General features: G+C 39.7%; 1 protein-coding gene across 3 annotated transcripts in view; it reads right to left on the reverse strand.

Annotated features, from left to right (window-relative positions):
- mpp3b (MAGUK p55 scaffold protein 3b) overlaps positions 1 to 16,498 on the reverse strand; it is a 30,323-nt gene extending 13,825 nt beyond the window's left edge. For 2 of the 3 annotated variants that reach the window (XM_022668849.2, XM_022668848.2), the window contains exons 1-8: positions 16,340 to 16,497; positions 8,606 to 8,727; positions 8,326 to 8,444; positions 4,874 to 4,951; positions 3,789 to 3,869; positions 2,035 to 2,172; positions 1,609 to 1,690; positions 311 to 396 (exon numbers count right to left, since the gene is read on the reverse strand). In XM_022668849.2, coding sequence (XP_022524570.1) covers positions 311 to 396; positions 1,609 to 1,690; positions 2,035 to 2,172; positions 3,789 to 3,869; positions 4,874 to 4,951; positions 8,326 to 8,444; positions 8,606 to 8,642 — 621 coding nt within the window. In that variant the 5' untranslated portion in view covers positions 8,643 to 8,727; positions 16,340 to 16,497. Of the gene's footprint in view, positions 1 to 310; positions 397 to 1,608; positions 1,691 to 2,034; positions 2,173 to 3,788; positions 3,870 to 4,873; positions 4,952 to 8,325; positions 8,445 to 8,605; positions 8,728 to 16,339 lie in introns of all 3 variants that reach the window. The other variant, XM_022668847.2, reaches the window with a different exon arrangement.

Raw genomic sequence — 16,498 nt, forward strand, 5'->3', positions numbered from 1 at the left:
TGGGCGGGGCCAAGCTACTGTTTCATTGGTTTATAAACAGCTTTCAAATAGTGTTATGTGCAACAAACCATTTAAAAATAAAGAAAATACATGATGTCCATTGTAATGGATGCAAGGTCTGAAAGGGTTCCATTAAAAATTTAATATTTAGCACTATAAATAATACAAATAAATAGTTGTTTATCCATTTGATAGACTATGCAATGCCATCCATTTCGTACATAATACTGTAATGCTCTAAAATACATCATGTGATTCAGTCAATGTACGTAATGCAGTTATTAAGCAGCCAAGAGCAAATAATACACACCAAAATCTGGCTGATCTCATCGGGTCGCTTGTGAATGATGAGATTTCCGTTGACTTCCCTGAGCTCGTCCCCCACGTGCACCAGACCTGCGGGCACATTTAGTCTGACATAACCACTGCAATACACACTCACTACACACACACACACAACAAAGTCCAGACTGGACTCGACATTTAACATTCAAAGAGCAATCAGCCATCTGGTGGAAAGAACGCCGGCTGCAATATGAATGAGGGATTTCTTATTAAGCTTGAGCTGCACTCAAACTCATGAACTACATGAACAAGAACAAGAACTGCAAGACTATGTTATTTCATAATGATCACATGATGACGCTGCCGACTTACTTCCATATACTGTACACTGTACTGTTAATGTAATCTGAAAGGGCAGGGCTGGGGCATAATCTGGAGGATTGTGGTCAATATTTGGCTTGTGGCCACTATGTGCTCCATCTGTCACTGGGAAAGTTGTGCTCTGCTTTAGCATGTTCATTTTATTCAGGTCCTGTTTTGATTGCCTGTGGTCGGTACAGTGAGAATGTAGAAATGTTCATTTTTCTAGTTTGTATTATTTAGTCATTATTTTGACCAGTTAATAATGTTACTATATATCCGTCTCTTTTTTTCTTGTTTATAGTCTTTATTAGACATTTTAAAACAAGAGGCACAAAGTTTTAATAAGACAACAATATTAAATATTAATCCTTCTGTTATGCAAAGGGTCAGATTGACTGAAATTTAAAAATAAAAGTAATAAAATATTATTTTATTTAAATTTGAACCATTTTCTGCTTACCTAATAAGTATGCTGAACATGTGAATACTGTTTACCCAAATAATGAGAAATCGTGCCTCACGCTCTGGAATACTCAACAGAATCCTTGAGGGCAAATTCTAGCTTCATAGTTTTAAAGATATTCAGTCAGTTTCATTTTACATGGACTGCAGATAATTGCACTACTGAATTTTTGCACCTTTTCCGTTTATATTTAATTTGTTTATTTCTTGCTTTATTGTATATTTTCTACTTTTATCTTCATGCTGCATACTTGGCAAGGAGCAAAGAAAGAATTTCCTTGTACGAGGAAATTTGTTTCTTACTGTGCACATTACAATAAACTCTTTGAATCTTGAATCTTTAAAATTACACAAGGTGCAGTTTTTAATAAGAGCAATACTCTGATTGGCTATGATTATGGGCCCTGGTCTTTATATTTTAGGATGGGGTGGTGCTAAATGATGTTTACAAAAATGAAGAGATAGTAATGTATTGAGGTGTAGAAGATATTTACTCACCACTGCGGTCGGCAGCACCACCCCTCATAATCCTGGCAACCACCACTGCCCCGGTTACCTCATCCCTGCGTATTGTTGCCCCCTGAACAGCCAAAGCTCAAATCAGGTCACATATCATCACATTAATATCTCAGTGTGCTAGTTGTTGGTGTATCGAGTGAGAACACTACCCAACATAGTCAGACTTGTACGATAACACTACAGCAATATATAGACCCAGTTCATAATAATGAACTGCTTTTATTTATTGATATTATTACTGTATGACCGTGTGTGGATGTATTATTATTATTATTACACACAGTAATAAGTGCTTTTACTGTACTCTCTGAGTGAATATAAGCACTGTACTGTATAAATCACAGACAGTCAGTGGTTGAGCACTGAGTGTGATGTAATGCAGGTTCTGAAGGGCGCTGGTCTAACCAGTGGCTCCTTGTTCTTCACCAGACGGACAATCTTGACTGACTCCTCCTCCAGCTCGTCTTCCAGGTCGTCTGGCAGCGGGGGTAACACTGGGTCAAAGTTCTTCTGTGCCACCGTGTCATGGACTGTTAGCACAGCCTGGTGAGACATGGACACACACCCACACATACACACATAGGTCCACACACATAGACCCACACACATACACACACACACATAGACCCACACACATACACAGGGGGGATGGGTTCAAATGGAGGCTCAGAATCAAATCTGACATGCTTGGCTGTTGCCAAGGACGAGAGAGAGAGAGAGGGAAAGAGGGACAGAAATAGGAAGAGAGAGAAACAAGATGAAATATAGATATAGGAAAAGAGGAAAGAGAGGAAAACAATAGAACAAGAGATGATGAGGAAAGAATGAAAATGAGAAAAGAGAGATGGGGAGGAAGAGATTAGGAAAAATGGAGAGGAAGGGAAAGAGAGAGAGACAGATAGAGAGATGGGGAGAGAGATTAGGGTAAGGAGACAAAATAGAAAGATAGGATATGAGAAGGACAGAAGGAGATAGAGAGAGAAAAGGAGGCAAAGAAAGAGAGTGAGAACTGGAAAATAAGAGAATGGAAAAGAGATTTTAGGGAGAGAGATTTAAGGAGAAAAATTGAACATGAGAAAGAGAGAAGCAGAAGATATGAATAGGAAAGAGAGGGAAAGAAAGAGATAGAGAAATGTAAAATTATTTAGAGAGAGGGAGAGAAAGAGATAGAGAGGGAAATTTCATAGAGAGGGATGGAGAGAGGATAGTGTGAAAAGAGAGACAAAGGTACAAAGAGGTAAGAGAGAAGATATATAATATAAGAGAGAAGGTAGATATAGAGAAGCGAAAGAGAAATTGGGATAAGAAGGAAGAAAAAAGAGAGAAAGGAAAGGCAGCAGAGAGAATGGGAAAAGGTAGGGTGACAAATGAATAGAAATGAATAGGGACAGAAAAAGGAGAAAGGTTAGGTTAGGGTTGAAGAAGACAGTAAAGGGAGAAGAGAAAAAGAAGTAGAGTTTTAAAAGGATATAACAAGAAAGAGAGGGATATAGATAACTAGAAAAGGATAGATTAGGGTAGAAAGAGAAAGAGGTGGAGAGAGAGAAGGTGGGGAGAAAGGAAGAGTGACAAATAGAAAGAAACGAAATAAGAAACATAAAAGGAAGCTACCGAAAAAGGAAGAGAGTCATAGAGATAAAAAGGGAATAAAAAAGGAGGGTTAGGGTAGAGAGAAAGATATGGAGAGAGACAGAAAAAGGAGAAAAGGAGAGGAGAGAGTGAGGTTAGGGTAGAAGGAGACAGAAAAAAGGGAGAAGAGAAAAAGAAGTAGAGATATAAAGGAATATAAAGAGAAAGAAATAAGGATATGGATAACCAGAAAAAAGAGATAAGGATAGAAAAAGAGAGAGAGATGGAGAGAGAGAGTATACTGAACAATAAAAAACAATTAATAGGCCTCAGACATGGTAAAGATCAGTCTAATTAGCAGCTCATAAACGTGTCTTACGATGGATTCCTTCATACCACCTGCTATAAAACTAAACTGAATCAGGTTTAATCACTTTAATCTATTTAATTACAGGGATTTTACAGGATTCTTTTAATTACAGTAATTATACAGGAATGTCTGAGTGTTGGCAGTAAAATCTCTGTAATTTATAGCACACAACTACAATAAAAAGAGTATAAACACTATATGTGTGTGTGTGTTTGTGTACCTTTACATGTGGAGTGGTCAGAAGCATAAGCAACTCTTTCTCATCTCCTTCCAGTAGTCCAGTTTGCAGCTCTTCAGCCACCTGTCAATCACATCCACAAAACACTGGCTATAGTCATTCAACCTCAACTAGCCAAGTAGCCAAACAGCATGGTAATTATCAATCAAAATCTGAATTTCTGAAAAATCTTTTTCAAACCGATCCTCAGAATACATTACCCTGATTAAAAGAACACAGGATCAGCTCAAGCTGATTGTCGAGCTGAAATCTGACCAGCATATGTTATGTTTTCACTGGAGTTTGATGGTTTAGCTGGTCCACAAGCACAATCAACTTGACAAAGCTAGACAACCAGTAAGGCCAAGCCTGACCACATTGGTTGACTAACATTACCAACCTGGATGACCACAGGCCATGACCAGCTTTTCAATCAAAGATCAGCTTAGACCACATGAATAAACAGTATGCCTCTTACACCCAGGGTTGCCAGGTCCAAAAAAAAAACAACAACACACCCTTCAGAAGCTTAAACTAGCCCAAAATATATGTCTGTCAAACGTTTGAAGCAAATGGCAGAATAACTATGAGTGTACGACTTAGTACTTTGATTATAAGAGATTTATTATCAGTATTGCTATTTTCCTTAAAGTCATTAATAATTTTGTAACATTAGTGTATTATTAGTTATTATAGAACAGCTTTATATTTCATTTAAGAACATTTAATAGTAACATAATTAGCAAAAAGACTGTCTTTTCTGTTCTTGCCCCTCCTGAACTCTCTTTGCGCCTCTTTAATTTCTGGTTACATTGTGATTTCTCTCTTCCTGTCTCTCCTTGTCATGCTGTCCTTTATGTCGTTATGATCCCCTGGTTCTTACTGATGTAATCGTTCTAATAGTTGTAATTGGCGGCTGCGGTAATTTTTAAAAGTAGCCAAAAAAATGCTCCCCGCCACTCCTGAAATTTCACCCGCGACTGGATTTTCAAACAAGCCCACTTTGGCAGGAAAACTGCAAACCTGGCAACTCTGCTTACATCTCAGGCTCAATGCTCATAATATAATGCTTCAGAAAATACACTTACATCTTCTGCCAAGCAGGCGGCGCTGTGGAGAACTGGGGTTGGGCTCTGGTGCTCGTACTGCCTGAGGCGCTCATGAATCTGTGATAAAAGAAATGTACAAAAAATGCCTTACAAAAAACATTGACTTAAGGTTACAACACAAGTACTTAAAAGAGGCACAATTTTACAAACGTGGACTCCAGACTTACCAGTAGTAGCTAACAACTTACTTACAACCAAACTACACTTAGCTAGCTAAATATACTGCTATGCTAGCCTGCTACGCAGGGGCGTAGCAGCAAATTCTGGGCCCTGTACACTGGAACATGAGAGAAAAAAAAAATGGATTTCTCATGGGCCCCTTTCTCTACTCAGGCCCTGGATAGTCAGGTCCACTTTCTCCCCCCGCCCCCCACCACGCCCATGTGGAATGCTACAGACAAGCAGCTCTCCAGCCAGAAGGTTGATGAACAAACTTGCAGAACAGTAGATCTCAAAGCAAGATGAAAGGAGAAAAAAAAAAACAGCCCAAGTGGGTTCGAAAACGGGTGGGAAACGAAAACGGGTGTGAAATGAAAAGATGTGGGAAATGAAAACGGGTGTGAAATGAAAAGAGGTGGGAAACAAAAAGAGGTGTGAAATGAAAAGAGGTGTGAAATGAAAAGAGGTGTGAAACGAAAACGGGTGGGAAATAAAACGAAAAGGGGTGGGAACTGAAAAGGGGTGGGAAATGAAAAGAGGTGGGAAATGAAAAGAGGTGAGAAACAAAAACGGTTGGGAAACGAAAACGGGTGGGAAACGAAAAGAGGTGGGAAATGAAAAGAGGTGGGAAACGAAAACGGGTGGGAAATGAAAAGAGGAAGCACGAGGGAGGAGGAGCCAAAATTGGGTGGGAAACCAAATTGGGTGTGAAACAAACACGGGTGGAAAATAAAAACGGGTGGGAAACGAAAAATAAAAAAACTGGATTTCTCATCGGCCCCTTTCTCTACTCAGGCCCTAGATAGTCAGGTCCACTTTTCCCCCCACTACCACGCCCATGCTGCTACGCCAACGTGTTGAAAATACCACACTCAGCTATAGCTATACTTAATTTTTTTTTTTTGCTGTTGTGCTACTTCCAGTTAATTGCTTAGACGCTGGATCCAACACAGTTTACAAACACAAGACAAACACAAGTAACAGATACTGAAGGCAGCATTCCTCCGACATAGAGCCACTCTCAACAGGAAAGAAATGGTTAGCTTGCTCTCAAATTTGTAAGAGTGTGGCCAGGCAGCTCTACCCCAATATATAGTATAAACTAGAATTTAACATATAGGGGAAGGTAGGCTAGGAGGAATGACTACAAACTGATGGTGAGTAAATATATAAATGTAAATAGATGGTCCCAGGAGTCAATGGGAAAGGTGTTGAATAGTGTGTCCATTTTTAGTTGGTTTGACTTAATCAGCTGAAGTGATTTCTGTAGTATTTGAGTTATGTAAACTTATTCAAGTAGAGCAGTTAAATTTTACAGTGCAGTGGTAAAAAAAAACAACTAACCAGTATTGGTAAGCTTAAAGCCCCACTAGGTAGGATTTCCTTGATTTTTGATCTTTTTTTTAAAGAAGTGAAATTACATTACATTACATTACATTACATTACATTTCATTTGGCAGACGCTTTTGTCCAAAGCGACTTACAATAATGAAGTACAAAAGTAATAGGAATTTAGATTTTTTAGATAGGGCTTAAAGGAGGTTGAAGGGAAATAAAGGGATAGAGAAGTGAAGGAGGGGAAGAAGGAAATGGGGTTAGAAGTAGTTAGTGTGTTGGAGGTGTTAAGAGAGTAAGTGCTCTTTGAAGAGCTCTGTCTTCAGGAGTTTCTTAAAGAAAGTGAGAGATTCTCCTGATCTGGTAGTGGAAGGTAGTTTGTTCCACCATTGGGGAACTCTGTATGAGAACAGTCTGGATTGCTTTGTGTGAGTGTTTGGCAAAGCGAGGCGACGTTCATTGGAGGAGCGCAGCGGCCGGGAGGTAGCGTAAGCCTTCAGGAGTGAGTGCAGGTAGGAAGGAGCCTGTTCTGTCATCACCTTGTAGGCGATTGTAAGAGCTTTGAATTTGATGCGAGCATCAACTGGTAGCCAGTGGAGCTCAATGAGCAGCGGGGTGACGTGCCCGTTTTGGTTGGTTGAAGACCAGACGTGCTGCTGCATTCTGGGTCATTTGGAGTGGTTTTACTACGCAGGCCGGGAGGCCAGTTAGTACGGCATTGCAGTAGTCGAGGCGTGAGATGACGACTGCTTGTACCAGGAGTTGGGTGGCCTGTTGCGTCAGAAACTGTCTAATTTTCCTGATGTTATAAAGCGCGAAGCGGCAGGATCGAGCAACCGAGGCCACATGGTGCGTGAAGGAGAGTTGGTCATCAACCATAACACCCAGGTTCCTAGCAACCTTTGTCGGTGAGAGAGAGAGAGAGTCGATGCTTATAGAGAGGTTGTGTTGAAAAGATGGTTTTGCTGGTATAACCAGAAGTTCAGTCTTTGAGAGATTTAATTGAAGGTGATGCTCCTTCATCCAAGAGGATATGTCAGAGAGACACGACGATATCCGTGCAGAGATTGAGTTATCTTTAGGTGAGAATGATAGGTATAGCTGGGTGTCATCAGCAAAGCAATGGTAGGAAAAGCCATGTGAGTGGATAACCTGACCAAGAGAGGCAGTGTATATTGAGAAGAGAAGGGGACCCAGTACCGAACCCTGGGGAACCCCAGTGGATAGGGAATTACAGCTTGAAACTCACTGCAGCGCTCCATTGAGGTGTTATAGTAGGAATGGCGGTGCTGTTGTGTCTGTGCCGGGCTCCTCTGAGCTCAAACCAGACTCTGTAAGTTTTCTGAGGCGGCCGCGACAAACGCTAGCGAGAACTGCGACCTGCTTTCCAACCTTTAGTTGGAAAAGTTCTACAAGGACTACTGGTTCATTCTTTACAAACTAGCATAAAAACACTCTGCCAGAAGCTGAAAAGAGACCGAATATGTCTGTGAAAGCCAGAAAGTGAGAAAGAGAAACGAATTGGCCTGAAACATTTATTACACTCTGCAACTGTAGGGGGAGCCCACGAGCACAAAATCCCAATCCTACCTAGAGGGGCTTTAAAATGACCACCTACATATGGTAGCTATTTTAAAAACGGCCAATAAATATGAACATTTCATGTGATGATTTTGTTGTTATATTGTACACACTCTATATTCTATTTCATGTTTCTTCAACCCTGGTAATGAAAAGCAAGTCTCCAGCACAGTTTAGCACCTCACCTGCTCATCCATCCCTGATTTAACTCATCTATTAATTGCTGTAAATTGCTTTATGTGGAAATTACTGTGCTGAACATCCCTCCAGGACTGCATTTGAAGAACCCGGAAGACCTCAGTCTAAGAGTACCTTCCTTTTATAGAAACTGGAGAGCAGGCTTAGCCCATACTCACTCTCATTAGATAACTGAGGCTCCTCTCACTGAAGACCTCTCGAAGGAAGACCAGATCCTCTTTGTGGTTGGCGTCTGGGTGTAGCTGAGATGTTAGCAGGGCTAGCATCTCGTGTAGGCCTAGACACAGGGCAGAAACATAGTGGCACATCACTCCCGCCTACTGTTCAACATATTTATTTAGAAACAGAGTATGAACATCATTATAAATGATATCCACAGACAAGCTGAGCAGTAAGGAGAGGGGCCTGACTGCAGCAGGACTAGCATGAAGCTCTTACCTGTGCTGGCTGATAGGACAGGCATGGCTTCTCTCATTAGAGCACAAGATGGGCAGGAAATCGGACAGCAGGTCTCTCTTTCTTCTTTTAGCCTCGCTCATAGAAATGACTCATCTGAAACCCTGCCAGCCAACAACAAAAAAAAAAACATATATTACTAATTGAGTACATTGTATTTTTAGATTAAAGGTATTTTACGCCCAGTAATAAGAGTGAAACAACAGAACATTTATTGTGAAAGAAAATATAAGCATAATTTTTGTTTTACTTTTCTTACATTATAAGAAAGAATTTTTAAACCTTTAAAGAAATCACACTTGAATTCATAATGACACCAGTATGAGCCCCCAACAAAAGAGTCTGTGTACTCATTAGGTTGGAGTTCATTTAATTTGGCAATAGTTTGGAAAGTACAAAACCCAGCAATTCCTCACTTTAAAAAATAATTTGTTTCCTTAATTTTGGAAACAAATCTCTGCTTAACTGAAGTAATTATTTTTCAGGCAACTTTTTACTTATACTCCTTTATTTTAAAAATAGCCTTGTTACTTCTAATTTATTTCAGCTTTTCATCATTAAACAACCCTATCCAGAAAAATCAGTTTAGAGTAAATTTGATTATGGTTGGATGAAGAGTACAACCATATACTGATCCATTACCCTATTGGTTTATACACAATATTGGTCCATCTCACCTGCACATCATGTCACACTCCAGCAGGAACATAGTAAACGTAGGTAGCCTAGTATGAAGATGATCCATGCAGAGACTCAAGAGAATCTGAGCGAAATGTGGCTAAAACCATTACTTTTACACTTTAGGTAGTTTTGAAACCATACTTTTGACACCTTTAAAAAATCAGCAAACAGTTGTTTGGTATTTGAAAATGACCAACAGAGGATGACTATCCCTGTCTGGTGTGAGGAAGAAAAAAACCTGAGCTGTTTGTGAAACTGAATTAATCTGTTTACAGAATTCTAAGAAGTTGCTAATCCAGCTCTACAGGAAGCCTTCCTTTCTAAAAGCCACATGCTATTCTTATGGTCAGCATGAATGTTGACGACGCAAAGTGTGAAGTCAGGAGAAACGTGATCAGTTGAAAACACTCCCAAAAGGATGCCTTCCAACTCCCCACGGCTTTAATAATCAATACTTCATCACTGCTTTTCTTTACAGCTCTTCTCAAGAGGCCGTTTCCTGGTTCAAGCGACCATAGAAGGGCCGATGTTTTCTGAACTGTACTGCAACTCACACACAATCATTCAGTGGTTTCATCTAAAGGACCTTAATGCACTCTTCTTTATCGCGCAATAATTGCTCTGCTATATTGACTTGGTTAATCTACTGGAAAAGCACATAGAAAGCAAGTGCACAATGACGCTGCTTTGCTAGTCACAGGAAACACAGAAAAACACAGTAATGAAAAGCTGATGACTGACCTTTTATGTGTAGATACATTTTTGACCCACCATGAAAAGCTTATGTAGTCTTGGTTACTTGCTGTAAACAGCTGCCTGTGTGTAGAACTTCTTTTGCACTTTAGGCCAATTAAACAGCAGGGTGTAAATTAAAGGGGAGGGGTGTAAGTGTGAGAGTGAGACCCCTCAAAGACTTTAACCTTCCACTGCTGAAAATGAACATCGAAAAGGGTCATTTTAAGTCATTAAAAAATACTTTCACTATAGCAGAGCCTTTTAATTTGTTTAAGAGTCAGTATATATTTTAAAAATAAGAATAAGCACAACAACAAATGATGAAGAATTGTAAAATACCATAGACCAACACTAAATCCAAGTATTTTTCACACTATAAGGCACACCAGATTATAAATAATCAATAAACGTCTATTTTCTGGTCTATTTTCATACATAAAGTGCACTGGATTATAAAGCGCCTTATGTGACACTAGTAAGGAAAAGTTTTCTTCTAATTCAGCAGGTATTGCCGCTGGGTGGCGAGACCTGTAATGCTAAGTTAAGTAAACAAAACTGTAATTTGAAAATATATAAATATTTTAAAGTCAAACGAGTGCTGGATGTTAATCTACACAGATTTCTCTCCTGAAAACTGTTTATTTAGCTGAGTAAAGCGCTTCTGTTTATTTATATTAAGATTATATTTTCAGATGTTCACTAAAACAATAGCAGCTAACTGCTAGTGCTAGCTGCCCGACAGCGCTACACTGAGGAACGCTGAGTGTTTTGGTAAGCCAGCGCGATATTAGATAGCAGTTCTTCCCACACAGCTTGTTGACTCTTGACTCCAGTCTGATATACTCACCTCTGATCAGCAAAAGAGCTAGTGCTTAGCGGCTAATGCCAATACTCCTCCAGCAGTGCTAGCTGAGGTTAGCAGCAAGCTACAGACTGATAATACTCAACTCTGAATAGCAAAAGAGCTAGCGATTAGCGTGGTTAGCTAGTAATGCTAATACTGCTGGAGAACTAAACTGAAACTCCTGTATAATGTTGTACTTCAGCAGAGCGTCTTTACTGCTCCTTACAAACCTGACTGGTAAAATTCATACATAAGGTGCACCAGATTATAAGGTGCAATGATGATTTTTGGGAACATTACAGGATTTTAAGTGCGCCTTATAGTGTGCCAAATACAGATAATAAGAACACAAGTACAGTTTACCCAGAGCTTTATCTGGAATATGTTTAAGTGAAATCTTCCCATCAAGTTGTCAGAAAAGCTCAAGCATTTTTAGAAGTGAATACATCTTTATTAATGTTTTTGTTCAGCTCACTTTGGCTGACATTCTTCTCAAAACGACTGAAGACATCAATCTCTTAATAATACATCATGGCTTTACTGTCAGAGAAAGAGCAGTTGTGTGGCTTATAAAAAATAAACAAAACCTAAAATGCTGAGGTTCAGTATCCAAGAATCTGGCATTTCTTTGACAGTATATTTCTCTCTCTCTCTCTCTTTGTCATAACCACACTGTTAGAGAAGAGCGTACATTTGTACTGCTGCTTGTTCAGCTTTTTTTTCCCAGCTGGACTAAATGGAACCAAATGCAGACACCCCCTTTTCACTAAATGCTAATCCATATTGATTTCCTCTGAAAACTGCAAAGACTCTTTCTCGCTCTCACTCTCTCTGTCTGTCTCTCACTCTAATTACAAAAGTGTGATGGAGAGATTGCACTGGTGAGCTGTTCTTCAGACTGTTACAGCAGGAGGTTTCTCATATGGCATATGCTAAGGTGTGGTCAGATTCTTTAGTGTTTCATCTGCTCAGTCAAATAGCATGCACATATATTTCTACTGTTATCCCCTAAACTGTTAAAGCATATTGGCTTCTAAACCATTAGATCAGACCACAAGAATGTATGGCTTTGTTTCATCAGTGAATCTGATCTGTCTGGAAAATCATGAAAATATGGGAGCTGTTTCATACCGAAAACTTGACTCTGTGAATAGCTTTGAAAATTCATGTGTTTAACCTTGTGAGCACAATGCTAATTTCTATAGCACCTATATGGAATGCACACTGGTATGTTTATTCAAGTTCCCCCTGCTTCTGAGAAAAGATATTCTTAATATCACTGTCGTTTACAACAAAGAGATCATACATTATAGCATTATTATTCTGCTGCTTAAATCTTTCTTCAGAAATAAAGACCTCATTCATTGAGATATCAATATATGTAATATATAAGTGGAGTTATGTGTCATAACTAAGTTTTGGGAGTGATCCACGCCCTCACTCCTCCCACTTCCATCCCTATTTAAACCGTCACTTCCTCTCTACCTACTCATTGAACAAACCTCGCACCCACCTCCTCCCCATCTTCCTCCTTCTTTAATTTTATTCTCTTCTAATGTTTCTCCTCATGAGAGGGGGGGCTTCGGCTTCACGCTTTACAGCGAAGCTGCCCCGAACTCCATCCCAAATACTCTGAGTTCGCTCCCCCTCTTTCTTCTTCTCTGCCCAGTCAAGGGCGTGGGTCAATACTAGCAAATAGCACTAGTTTACTAAAGATATGAGTCTTACTATGAACTCAACCATTTCTCATTCAGAACCGAGAGCCTTTTTAGTGCTGATGATATGGATTACTATATTCTTTGTGATTTTTAAATATATTGCTTGGAACAGCTGAGGTTAAGTGAAGGAGAATGACAGAGGGTTAATGAATAATCTAATAATAAACCTGAAGATACAAACAGAGGTCACTATGGGAACACTATGCGTATGATTTTTTTTTCGCTATGCCAAATTATTTCTGTTAAAGAATTAAATATTTAATTCATTCATTGCACAATTTGTGTTAATTGAACAATTTTAGGAGAAACATCTTCGGCCCAGTTGATCATGCCATTCTATCAAATTTCAGGAAAAGCTGGTAAAGCTCTTGCATATTGAGTTGGGTCCTCAAGCTGGTTATATTTTGTGCTTCATTTTAGTCAGGCTGTGCAACCAGTCAGAATTCACTATATTGCCAAAGGTATTCGCTCAACCAGCCAGATCATTAAAATCAGGTTATAATCACTTAAATGGCAACAGTTATATAAAACCAAGCACTTAGTCATGCAGACTGCTTCTACAAACATTAGTAAAAGAACAGGTCACTCTCAGGAGTTAAGTACATTACTTGTGAAATTTCCTCACCACTAAATATTCCACAGTCAACTGTCAGTGTTGTCAGTTGTCAGTAGATTTAACTGGGAACAAAAGCAACTTAGCAACAAAGTGGTAGGCCATATAAAATGACAGAGCGACCTCAGCAGATGCTGAGTCGCATAGTGTGAGGAGGTCACCAAGAGGCCTCCAAACTTCATGTGGTCTTCAGATTAGCACAAGAACACTGTGTTGAGAGCTTCATCGAATGGTATTCCATGACCGAGCAGCTCCATCTAAGCCTTATATTAGCAAACGTAATGCATTAACTAAACCCACAAACTAAGAAAACACCTTATGCTGGCCACAGGTGGTCAACCAGCTAAGCCATGTTCTGTTTTACCCCTTATGCTTTATGATTTCCCTAAGGATTGCTATTCAGTAACTACATAAAACAATGCAAACTGGCATTATAATAGCCAGGAACAACTGGCTAAAACTTTAGTCTAGCTATTCTTTCCTGTTTAAAATGAAAAATGCCATATAAATACAAATTACTAAATGACATTGTGTTGTCCCATCTCACTCCACAGGTACCCTGAGCATCATTCCGGTCTCCTCCCAGGCTGGATGACTAACCGGTGGCTGGGAGCTGATCGTCAGGCCCTGCTGGACCACAAGGTCACCCTGCCATCACTCAGCCACCATCTGTCCCCTCCACCAGCAAACCCTTCTCTGGGCTCATTAGCACTGAAAGCTCCATCTCTCCTTTTACGTTTGTGTGCCTCCAACTGCATATTAACATACGTACATAGATGTCAGGGGAATAAACATTATCAAGCTCAGTTTCTTCTCTTCACATCTGATAACTGCGTTTACGCCTCTGTTTGAACAGACCACATCCCGGAGGGAAGAAAACTGAACCACAGATCAACATTCGAAGATATTTGTCCATATAATAACCACATCTTATTAGCTTAATAAAGCCTGTAAAACACACTACACAGGTAAAAGAGGCGATATGCAGACACACACACTGTCATGACAATCTGAAAATCAAACGCATGGAGGGCAATAAAGCGAGAAGGCTTGACAGGGTGTTAAAGAGAAAGGAAAAAAAGGGGAAAATGTAAGCATTGTGATTATGAAACCTTTTTTCCTTATATATCATTGCATGTGTAGGCCTACATACTGAGGTTAAAATGCTATAAAAAGGATTGAAAAAATACTGTTGCATTTTTCAATCTTATCCGCTGCATCTGTAGTATACAATCAGTCACTGGCAGTAGATTTACTAGACATTATGCACAATGACATGCCAAAAGTTATAGGATATAAACTTATAAGATAACACCTCACAGGTAATACCTAATTAATTTGCTAGCAAAATTTCCAATTGATATACCATATACTATTTCAGCAAATTGATTAGGTGTTACCTGTGAGGTGTAAATCTTATAAGGCAGAACAGTGATCAGTGTTCTTGTGACATGCTGACATAAATTATAGGCTTCGAGCCATTATGACAGCGGGTGCCAAATTAATGGGACATTCCATTTCAGAATATATCACAGTTCTCTATGATACTTCATGGCATCTGTGTTACTAAAGATATAAAAAAACTATTATGTACCTATTAATGTCATTTTTGTAGAATTTAACAACCAATATTCTTTACTGCAGGTTTACCCTATTCGATTGATTAGCGCCACCATGTTAAGTAAAAAAGCACTTCCAATAATACCAAGTCAAACGGAGGGGTCAGTCTTAAAAGCCTTTATGTATCAATAAAAAATATAAATTTGGAGCCACATATCGATGACGTATCACAAACTAAAACAATAAAATATATCACAATACTAATATATTGTCCCACCCATTATCAGACAGCTACCATTGCCTTTTTTGCAGTGGTATCATGAACAAGAATTTGCACCCCTACAGAATGAAACCATATCACTTTTGCAATCAATCCAGTTTTTCTTTGGATCCGACAATGGTTGAGTTTGAGTATAGAGCCCTCGTGATGAGTGCTTTGTTCCTGCTTTTGCTGTTGCAATGACTTGGGAAGCCATCCCATTTAACATTTGGTTACCTTTAGTATTTATACTAGGGATACTAAAAGTGAAGGACCTCCTGCAGCCACATGTTTTGATTTCCATGGCAGAGCTTCCAACTGGTGTTTCTTAGCAGGATAATGTTTATCCACACAGAGCAAGGGCTTCCCAGGAAGGTCTTTGCCAGATTGCAAGACAGAGGCCACTTGTTGACCTGCGCTGTCAATCGTCAATGTTGAGCATTTATTGTTGAGAAGCAGGATCTGCAGGACCAACTGCAACATGTGTGGTCAAATGTATGAATGAATGAATAAATGAAGATACACTTATATAGCGGGCATTACAGCACTTACCCAGGACAGAGTGCCAATCCATATCTGGGCACACAGTCATACATCATTTTTTATACACACACAATCATATACAATACACATACCTATACATACATATACATGAGAATGGGCTCTCAGCATTTTGTATCCAGGAAATATGTAGCTTAACAAGGTACTAGAGCCTTGTTTCAATTGAACAGTTTTCTGTTTACCCGAGGAAACGTATCTTTTCGCTATAATACTGAAAGTACACATATATATATATATATTAATAATCGTCACAAATATGAAGTTTCATTCAATTCCAACAACTCAGTTTGTTTTTGTTTCAACCCAGTAGCTTCTGTTCATTTACCAAGAGCACAGAAACACATCAGAATGACAGTTTGTGGTAATTGACTGACTGCCACTGATTAATCAGATAGAGGTTAGACTGGAATCCACTGGATTATTCCTTTAAGTGAATCCCAAAGGTAGGTGAGGTAGGATTCGGTGGAAGGCTGAGGGAACCCCAAGCCTCTCTCTACTGTATCTCAGCAGCCTGTGGTGGGGTGTGTGTGTGTGTCAGGCTTGCTGTGCTTCGTCAGTAGGCATGCCCACCATAAAAAACACAACCTCACTGGATCCTCACATCCCTCACACACCAGCCCAGTCTTACCTTCCCTCCCCTCACCCTCTTCCACTGCTGCTGCTGCTGCTGTTCACTATGTCTGCACAGCGGATTACACACCCAAACACACACAAGAGCAGACATAAAGCCCCCCGGATCACTTACCTTGTGCTGCCTGTGTGTGTGTGTGTGTGAGAGTGGGGTGTTTCCTCCTCTGATGGAAGCTCCCTGTATAGCGATGCCTGCCACGCTGGTCCTGATTCTGTGTGTGAGAGTGTATGTGTGTGTCGTGGATGCCTATTCTACTGCTGATGCGACTCCCTT

Source organism: Astyanax mexicanus, chromosome 15 (genome assembly GCF_023375975.1).
Source record: "Astyanax mexicanus isolate ESR-SI-001 chromosome 15, AstMex3_surface, whole genome shotgun sequence".
In the NCBI taxonomy this organism is placed as follows: domain Eukaryota; kingdom Metazoa; phylum Chordata; class Actinopteri; order Characiformes; family Acestrorhamphidae; genus Astyanax; species Astyanax mexicanus.